We start from the raw sequence: 10272 nt of genomic DNA, 5'->3' as shown, positions 1-10272 counted from the left end.
CTGTACACAGTGGCCAGGCTTAGAATGTCCCCCCCACCTTCAAGACTGGGCCTCGCTCAGCCCTCAGATGCCCTGATGTTCTTGGGCTGACCACTAGCCACACTGCTCAGTCCCCCTACTTGGCGGTTGACAGATTTTGCTCCCGACATGCAAGGCTTGGAGGAAGAGTCATGTATAATAAAAGCATGAAAAGACACACTGTTCTTTCTGGGCGCACCACTTCCCAGCAGAAAAGGAATAAACAAAAGGGGAGTCCTATCCCCTCAGGGAGATTAACCATTTCTATAGAAACCAAGGACCGTTCCAGACACCCACATCAGGCAGGACCGGTAGTAAGAACATCATAGCAGCCACCATGTGAGCACGTCTGTGGACAGACAGACAGACACTGGGTGAGGCATATTTATCTTAGTATCCCTCCTAGACAGGTACCACTGACCCCCACTGTTCAGATGGAGAAACCAAGGCCAGATCAGAATAATGACTCGCCCAGTTGGAAAGGGGCCAGGTAGGTGCGGATATTTTGAGGCTGTTTTTAGGTCTTTCTCCTCCTGGTTTTTACTCATTGTTAGAAATAATGGACAAAGCTTCCAGAAGCATAACCAGCCACAATGCCTAGCAATGGAGTTCTGTTCAGGAAACTTACCTCTGTCAGGGCCATTTTGTTGGCTGCTTCTGCGTGTCCCTCCACCCCTTCCGTCTCAGACTCAGGAATCGCTGGTGTTCACGGAGCACAATGGCTTCAAACCACAGGAGCGTTCCCTTAGAGGGCATCAGTGATCCCCCGCACCCCCACCCCGAGAGTAAGAGGCCACATTCATTACTAGGAAAGTGTTTTTTAAAATATAAATCTGATCGTGGCTCCTTGTTCTTGACTGATACCCCCAACCTGCTGTCCTAACGGGAATTGTCCCTTGACGTGGATTCTACAGACAAACGCTCCACTGCCTGCCAACCAAGGCTGTGCTCCGGAGAAGCGGTTTCCTGGGAGTGAAACTCCTCATCGGCATCCCTGGAGCCGCACCACTGCTGGGCTCACACTCCCACCAGCCCATCTGCAGCCCAAACTCCGTAGAGTTCTTGGCATTTTCCTCAGGGTGCCGCTTCTGGGTCTATTGTGTCCGAGGCGTATTAAAAAACAAACTACAGATTGGAGATTTGAGATTTCTACCGTGGAAAGGTAGAAAGCCTAGGGGCCCGGAGTCCTGGTTCTGGGTTGGAGGGTGGCCTTGGGGTGCCCGCTTCTCGGCCTCAGTTTCCCCTTCTGTAAAACGAGAGGGGTCGCGGTGGGCACTAAGGCGAGACCTCGCAGGCTCACCCCTCCCGCGCGACAACGGGATGGTCTCCCGCGCAGGACGCAGTTCTCGCCCGGTGCCGCCTCCCCACCACCCCCGCCCCGGAGTCGAACGCGTGGGCCGGTTCCCCCGGCCGGGCCACCTCTCCCTCCCCCGCCCCGCGGCTCCCGCTACCCACTGCTCCGCCCCCGGCCCGGCCTCCCGCCCGCCGCAGGGTCCCAGCCTGGCTCCCCGCGCGCGTCCCGCCCCGCCGGGCGCGTGGAACCCCGCCCTCCCTCGAGTCTCGCAGCCGGGCTGGCGGAGGGCGGGGCGGGGCGGGGCGCGCGGGGGGCGGAGCCGAGTCGGGGAATCCTGCTCCGGGCGAGCGCCGGGCCCTGCAGAGCAGCCCGGCCGTCCGAGGGCCCCCGCGGCGGGGGCGGCGGGGAACCCCAGACGCAGCCGGGCCGGGAGGGATCCCCGTGCCGAGCGAGCCGCCGCCGTCGCCGCTGCCGCCTCCGCGTCGCCCCCGCGGGCTGCCAGGTGCCGGGCGCGCCCCCACTCCGCCCGGCTGCCGGCTCCCGCGGTCCCGTCGTCCGCTCGCCGGCCCGTCGCCCGTGCGCCATGCAGCCGCCGCCCGCCCCGCGCGCGTAGGCGCCCGCCGCAGGCCATGCTGCTCCCGCTCGCCGCGCTGCTGGCCGCCGCCTGCCCGCTGCCGCCCGCCCGCGGCGGGGCCGCGGACGCGCCGGGCCTCGGTGGGGCGCCCCCCAACGCCTCCGTGAACGCGTCGTCCGCGGGCGAGCCCGCCGCCCCGCGGCTGCTGGCCTCGGCGGCTCCCGGGCCCCCCGAGCGCCCGGGCCCGGAGGAGGCGGCGGCGCCGTGCAACATCAGCGTGCAGCGGCAGATGCTGAGCTCGCTGCTCGTGCGCTGGGGCCGCCCGCGGGGCTTCCAGTGCGACCTGCTGCTCTTCTCCACCAACGCGCACGGCCGCGCCTTCTTCGCAGCCGCCTTCCACCGCGTCGGGCCGCCGCTGCTCATCGAGCACCTGGGGCTGGCGGCGGGCGGCGCGCAGCAGGACCTGCGCCTCTGCGTGGGCTGCGGCTGGGTGCGCGGCCGCCGCCCGGGCCGCCTCCGGCCCGCCGCCGCCGCCTCCGGGGCGCCCACCGCGCTGCCCGCCTACCCCGCGGCCGAGCCCCCCGGGCCGCTGTGGCTGCAGGGCGAGCCGCTGCACTTCTGCTGCCTGGACTTCAGCCTGGAGGAGCTGCAGGGTGAGCCGGGCTGGCGGCTGAACCGCAAGCCCATCGAGTCCACGCTGGTCGCCTGCTTCATGACCCTGGTCATCGTCGTGTGGAGCGTGGCCGCCCTCATCTGGCCGGTGCCCATCATCGCCGGCTTCCTGCCCAACGGCATGGAGCAGCGTCGGACCACCGCCAGCGCCGCCGCCGCCGCCCCCGCCGCCGTGCCCGCGGGGACCACCGCCGCCGCTGCCGCCGCCGCCGCCGCCGCCGCCGCCGCCGCCGCGGCCGTCACCTCGGGGGCGGCGGCCAAGTGACCCGCCCCGCTCCTCCCCGCGTCAGCCCTGTGGCCGCGCTCTCGGGTGCCTTTCCCGCCGGGAGACTCGGCCCGTGTGCTTCGTGCTGTAGTGACCGTTAGTTCTCCTTCCCGGGAGGGGGCCGCCGGAGGGGCCCCAGCGGCTTGGCCCAGTGACCTGCGTGCCGCGCGTCGTTCCGAAAGGCAGGTGCCAGCCCTTGCGCCGAAGGGTGGGATCCGCAGCTAGGAGAACAGACAGGGGGGAGACGGGGCCCTTTCCCCTCTATTGTATCCCCCTGCCCCTCTCCCTCCCCGCACCCACGTGCCCTATATTCATGGCAGAAAATGACCAAATCCTGTGTATTTGTTTTATATATTTAATACCTGTTTTAAATGAAAGTTTTAGTAAAAAAAAAAAAAATCAAATTGCTATTGCTGTAGGAAGAAAAGCTCTTTGTATCCAAACATAGTATTTGAAGTTTGTTGTTTTTAATTTATTTAAGGGGGGGGAGGCATGGGAAGGATTTCACACCCACATATTGTTACCGCTAAAAATGAACTTTATGAACCTTTTCCAAGTCGATCTATCCAGTGACGTGGCCTGGTGGGCGTTTCTTGTACTTCTGTGGTTTTTTGGCTTTTAATACAGACATTTTCCTCCAGAAATGCGTATGTAGCTTTTTCTTTATTTGATTTAGGAAAAGGAATCCAAGAATTACAAGTTGTTGCCCTGAAACCTGAAGGAGGGATGCTCCAGAGTGAGAGGGGCTGATGCTATCTGTCTTCCCTCCCCTATGTAGGCGAGGCAGGAGATGGAAACTCTGTTACTTGCCCTAATGGTAATTGTTTTAGCTCTCACCAGGCTGCCCTCCAGTAACCACCCATCCCCACCCCCAGCCTCACTGACATTTGTCACGGTGGCATACAAGGTTTTATGTCATTTTCCTTTTGGTCCCCTGCCTCACAGTCTGTGAAACACCCAGTAAAATGCAAAAATGGTAAAGTCAGTAATATCCCTTGAGCAAGGTATCTTTCAAGGAAACGACACATTTTAAAAAGCATGTAGATTTCCATTTCATATGTGTTAAGTGTTAGCATAGGAGCACATTTCAAAAGCTAGTTTTAAAACCTGTGATATTATTTTGGCATTAATAAGATTTTTTTTCTTTAAGGTCAATTCTTGATTGACCTTGGTCAATCAACTCTAGTTCCCGATCACAAGACTTTCCTCACTCCCGGTTTCCACGGTGTAATATCTGCTGGGTAGTACTTTCAGATTTTTCCTGGTTTTCAGAAGAAGGATAAACGAGTAGTCCTTAAATTGACTCCATATAAAAACCATTTTAAAGACCTCTTTAAAAGATTTTAAAACTACTTTCCCTTGTTCCATTTCCTCCCCATTTTCGAGTGAATACTTGATATTGTCCCAGAGCTGTGGTTCTCAGAGTAGGGTCTCTGGGCCAGCAGCACCAGGGAACTGGTTAGAGATGCAAAACTGAGACCCCATCCAGGACTAACTGAATCAGAAACTCTGGGTGGGGCCCACACATCCGTTTTAGCCAGCGTACTCTAAGGGACCCTGATGCATGTCAAGTTTGAGAACTGTGGGCTAGCGGAAGGGAACCTCCAAAATATGTAGCCTCCTTTTATCTTGGGTTGTCTCTATGATATCAAAGATATGAGACCCCACTCCACAGGAACTGAAGAAGAGGTTGGGTCATTGCCCTGCAGCTTCAACTACCCATCTGCCTCTTTGGAACCCGGGGCTTTCTCTAGCCAAGGCCAGCCATGAGAGAGGAGGCGGGGGGGTGATGGCCTCCTCCTCCTCCCAGTCCAGACATTGAAGTTCAATGTGATGCAAACCTACTAGCCTCGCAAGTCCCTATAAATCTTGTGCTCCAAAGCAAGGTGGTCAATGAGCTGCACTCTTTTCCAGCCCTGTGTTATCTAGCGGGGGATACACCAATAACTGCTAACCTTGGTCAATTTTCATATAATCACAGTATTTGTAATTCTGGAAAGCACATTAAGTATTCCCTTTTTTTTTTAAGATTTTATTTATTTATTTGACAGACAGAGATCACAAGTAGGCAGAGAGGCTGGCAGAGAGAGAGGGGGAAGCAGGCTCCCTACTGAGCAGAGAGCCCAATGCAGGGCTCGATCCCAGGACCCTGAGATCATGACCTGAGCCAAAGGCAGAGGCTTAACCCACTGAGCCATACAGGAGCCCCCACATTAAGTATTCCTGGTAACACACACACACACACACACACACTCACTCTCCCTGCTTTTTCCCAAAATAGAAACCGAGGGCCAAAAAGGTTTCCGCCTTTTGTCTATAATCACACAACTACATGATTGTGGAGGCAGAGCTGAGACCAAGTCTTGTTCTTCTTCTGCCTTTCAACTGGTTCTTTTTCATCACCAAAAACTTCCTTTCCCAGAATTGGGAGCTAGTCACTCAAGGTCTGCCCCCTCACCCCAGCACTGTCTGATTCCGTGCAGTCATACGCCCAAAGAAGCCAGAGAGCTTTCATTTGAAATGAGACACTCAGACACTTCATAGAAAAGGACATCTATTTGCACGTGTGTTAACATATGTACACACTATACATATATACATGCATACGTACATAGCATGGGCCCCAATGAATACTTTTTTAGGGTGGGCTTGGAATATCAATTTCTATTGCAGCAACAATAGACCTTCCTAAAGGGACATTTTCCAAACCGCTCATGGAGCCGACCTGTATGTGTATACACACATATATATATATTCTGCATATATAAAACCAATGGACTGGTTGATTCTTTTTTATGCTGACTTTGGCAGCTCTCTGAGATCCAGAACTCCAAGCAGGAAGCTACAAAGTCAGGATGGAGCCCGTGTCCTTTTTGTCCCTGTTTAGTTGGAATTGCCCACAGGGCAGAGTCAGTGGGGGGGCGGGGGCCTCCAAGTGCAGTGGTGGGGTCTGCGCTCTGTGGCGACTTTGACTTGCATCATCTCAGTGGTAAAACGCATCCAAGCATGCGTTTTACTAAAGGCCAGTCAGTATGTGTGCGTGAGTACCAAATCTCCAGATTCCAGCCCATTCTTCAAGCCTCCTGAGGGCTGCTTTGAGCGCTAGTGACCTAGCCAAGTCCCCAGGATAAATCATCATTCCCAGTTATTATTTGTTCTCCTGAGCAAGAGTTTACCCCTGAGGATGTATACCCACCCTCCAAAATCAAGCCACTGCTGTAGCCTGCCCTACCAAGTTCTCTGCATTCATCATGCGAGCCACTCCTGGGCTCTATCTGAACACCCTGGTCTCCCCTAGGGCCTGCCGATGCTGAAGAGAGCCACACCCCCTTCCTGGGGCACTGAGTCCCTTAACCAATCAACCAATATAAACACCTGGCCTCTAGGGAGACCTCCCAACTCCTTGCAGCATTGGCTGAGGCTTCCACTGAGACCCAAGAGAGGCTTGGCTTCTGGCTCTGCCCACTCCCGCCTCTTCCCACCCCTTCCCTCCCGCAGGCTTACTCCAAGAGCACTCCCTAACCAACCTCCTGCACACCGATCTCTAGCTCACAGCCAGCATCTTCAGGAACCCAACCCAGTGATGGGCAATTTACCTAATGAGATGCAGAACTGTCCCAGCCACCTGGTCATTGGGAACAAGAAACACCCCAGGAGCAGGTCTCATAAGTGATTTCCATTTGAATTCTTTTTTTTTTTTTAAAGATTTTGTTTATTTATTTGACAGACAGAGATCACAAGCAGGCAGAGAGGCAGGCAGAGAGAGAGGAGAAAGCAGGCTCCCCTTGGAGCAGAGATCCCGATGTGGGGCTCGATCCCAGGACCCTGAGATCATGACCAGAGCCGAAGGCAGAGGCTTAACCCACTGAGCCACCCAGGCGCCCCTCCATTTGAATTATTTTACCCAGATCCCACGTTTCTACTTTTTCTCTTCCATTTGGGTAGCTCTGTAATTTCCACAATCAGTGGTAATAAGGGCATTATCCCCTAATGCCAATGCTTGTTTAATCATCAGGCCTCAGGGATGCCTGGGTGGCTCAGTCAGTTAAGCATCTGCCTTCGGCTCAGGTCATGATCCTGGGGTCCTGGGATCGAGTCCGGGTTGGGCTCCCTGCTCAGTGGGGAGCCTGCTTCTCCTTCTGCCTGCTGCACCCCCTGCTTGTGCTCTCTCTCTGTGTCAAATAAAATCTTAAAAAAAAAAATCATCATGCCTCCTAGATACACATGTCAAAAGAAAGTCTGTTCCTGTTCCTTCTCAAATGATGGTATCAGCCAGCATCCGCTGGGTGACACTGCTGACCTTTACCATCCTGATAGCTCATCAGCTTAACACGAGAAAAACATATTCCTTCCTATGCCACACGGTCAAAGTCAGCAGCGGTTCTGCTCTTTGGAATCACTCAGGGATCCAGGCTGAGCGTGACTTTGATCTGACAGTATGGCCGCATCACCCAGTTAGGAGGAAGGAAACTCAAGGCGATTCAAGGCTCCAGCCAAGAAGTCACATTCTGTCCATTCGTTGATTGGAAGGAGTCATATGGCCCCACCCAATGACAGAGGAGCCGAGGAAGTCACGCTTCCAGTCCCCAGAGGAGAGCAGAACTTGGTAGCAGGAGCAGCATTGACACCCAATACCACTGGGACCGACAGGGCACCCAGAATCCCAGGACTTGCTGAGCAGACAAAGAGTTCACCCCAGGAATGCCATCCCGAGACTCTCCTCCTGTGGTCCCCATATCACCTGCCCACACTGGCAGCTAGACTGCCCCTCAGAATTTCGTAAGTGAAGGAGATTTATCAGCCTGATAGTGGTTCCACTTTGGGCAAAGTGGGTCCCCAAAGAATTCAATCTGAAAGATTCGGACAAAAAGGCACTCTGGATCCTGTGATGTAGGAGTCATCTAGGGAGCAAGGGCGTGGGGTGGAGTTAGAATGAAAATGGGGAGAAAGGAACGGAGAGGTCAGAGCAGACACCACCTCTCTCCTGACCTAGCCCCTCTCCCACTGCCCAGACATGACTAATTCACTGACATTCGGGGCAAGAAGGAGGCTGGGCTTCACTGTGCCATTTTTCTCCTTTCACTGGGGAGAAATCATACATTTCCCAAATAGGTAGAAGAGCTTTAGAGTTACAGGGACTGGGAACATTAAGAGCAAATACAGATATTCGGTACGTGGCTGAGCCTTTCCCTAGGAACAGTGGGAGGGAATGTCTCCAAGGAGAGGACAGAAGGGCAGAGACCAGCGCCCCAGACCCATCGGGTTGCTGTGGGGTGGCCACTGTGGCCCACACCTCACACTTCGTTATGGGTGCTCGGAGAGCTGTCCCCTGCCTGGTCTCTTGCTGGTGGCCCTTCTGTTACCCCTACTTCCATCACAGGGCAATCCTCTAGAGACAGTGCCTTGGCCTTTCCTGGCTCTACTGTGCCTGACCTCCTGGGTGGTAGCATGGGAGGACCACTCAGGGAGCATAAATGAAATAGAACACAGATTTCTTACTGCAGTCGCTGTGTGCAGGCACTGACCAGGCATTGCCTTCTCTCCCTGGCTCTTCCCTGCTCAGACTTCGGTTTTAGGGCAAATCGCTCCACAAAGTCTGCTCATACTTAGCCTCCACAGACCCCGGGGTCCCCTAGATCTTCCTTGCCAGGTCTCGGCCTCTGGGACTTCTTGTTCTCTTACTCCCTGTCTTTCCTGAGCCCTGCCCTGAGGGCAAGAGTCCTACTGGTCTCTAGCTCTCAGAAATTTTCAAGAAGCCATTCTTCTGTGCTACCCCTTCCCATCAGCTGGAAGTAACTTCTTCCACTCCCACCTGGCAAGCCCGTCCCTGCTCAGCTCCTGCGGTTTGCTCCAAAGCCAAGTGCTCTCCTAACAGCAGACTCCTTACGGTCCACAGCCTCCTCCTTTAACTGCCTCCTGGGAAGCCCCTTCTTCTCCCACCCCTCTCTTGCAGGTATCAGGCCAGCCTTGGTATCCTCCATGGCAGCACTGACATCCGGTGATTTCTGCCACACCCAGGACAGGACGGGTCGAAGCATGTTTCAAGGAGGGTAAGGATTCCCTGTGGTCCCATAAGGACTGGTGGCATGCCTGCTGCACACCCAGGACAATTAAATCTGTCTCCCTGCCATGCCCTTAGCATTTTCTTGATGTTCCCACTGTCCGAACTATCTCCTAGAGTCCTGGGGTGAGCTTTTGGTGTGCCAAGGACCTGGGATTTTCTGCACTTTCATAGGAACAGTGGAGAAAATCAAAATAATTTGCATCTTGATAACCCCTAAGGCCCCATTTGGACTCTGCATACAGATCGTCTCCCACTAAGCTTTTCTGGCACTCTAGGAAAAACCTACCTCCATATAGGGTGCCCTCCAAGACCCGCTTTCTGGCTCTGTGACCAGTGTTCTCGCTGGGCCCTTGGGCAGTTCCGTCAGACTTGCTGAGGTCTGCCAGGCATGGGGTGGAGGGGCAGCAAGATTGCCGACCCCTTAGCTCTCCACCCCCTCCAGGTCTGGCCCCTCACTGCAGGTTTGAAACCCATATGGAACTTTAAGAGCCCCTATTCCATGACCGTGCGGCAGCTTCTCCAAGTTCTTGCTGTTTCCCTGCCGTGGGAACACAGTGGTTCTCTGCCCGAGGATCCGATAGTGAATTCCAGCCTACCTCTTGGGTTTCCTTCCTTGTACACTAGCCATTACGGACTTAAGTCACGACACATGCTATGTCATGACCTAGAATAGTGATTTTATCATTAGAGTACCTTTGAATCTTATTTCAGAATATTTGATGATCATAGGTGTGCTCTGGTTCAGGTTAAATTCTGTGGCTCTTCTAGTAAGAAAGATGCTGATGTTCTGACCATGGGCTTTAAGTATACATTATACGGCATCTACGTCATCTCTCGTGTTCCTAGAAAACTGGGCAGCTGCTGGAGGAGAAGGACACGGGCAACAATAATTCTGTTATTTGTAATGGTTATTTGGGACTGGCAGAGTGAGTGGTCCGGAGCCATAGCCGGAGGCAGGTGAAGGATGGAGAGTAGGAGGACATCCTGGGGACCAACCCAGGGATGGCCACTGGCTGGGGACAACCCCTGGGAGCAGGTTCTGTTGGCTTCCCTCCCACAAGAGCTACCCCAGAGAGGAAGGCTCTGTCAACTGTTTTCTGCCCTTGAATAGTTCTCCCCTTCAGCCCTGGAAGGCTCGAATCACCAAGTTCCAAAAGGCGTCTCACCCACCCTGAGAGGCACAGCCCAAGGCGCCCCCTCCTAGCTGTCACCACCTCCCAAAGAGGGCTTTTGTGTTGGTTAACACGTCTCAGAAAGGACACTTTTCAGGGTGCCTGGGTGGCTCAGATGGTTAAGCGTCTGCCTTGGGCTCAGGTCATGATCCAGGGTCCTGGGATCAAGCCCCACATCGGGCTCCCTGCTCAGCGGAAAGCCTGCTTCTCCCT

The 10272-nt window shown here is 54.8% G+C and overlaps 1 protein-coding gene across 1 annotated transcript; it reads left to right on the top strand.

Annotated features, from left to right (window-relative positions):
• The first annotated feature begins 1630 nt into the window (after nt 1–1630).
• TMEM158 (transmembrane protein 158) lies at nt 1631–3467 on the top strand. Its single transcript, XM_032867826.1, has one exon. The coding sequence runs from the start codon at nt 1942–1944 to the stop codon at nt 2821–2823; it is 882 nt and encodes a 293-aa protein (XP_032723717.1). The 5' UTR covers nt 1631–1941; the 3' UTR covers nt 2824–3467.
• The last annotated feature ends 6805 nt before the right edge of the window (nt 3468–10272 follow it).

The sequence above is a fragment of the Lontra canadensis genome, unplaced genomic scaffold (genome assembly GCF_010015895.1).
Source record: "Lontra canadensis isolate GAN:19392208 unplaced genomic scaffold, GSC_riverotter_1.0 scaffold35, whole genome shotgun sequence".
NCBI classification, from domain to species: Eukaryota; Metazoa; Chordata; class Mammalia; order Carnivora; family Mustelidae; genus Lontra; species Lontra canadensis.
This window is presented reverse-complemented; position numbering and strand designations above follow the sequence as displayed.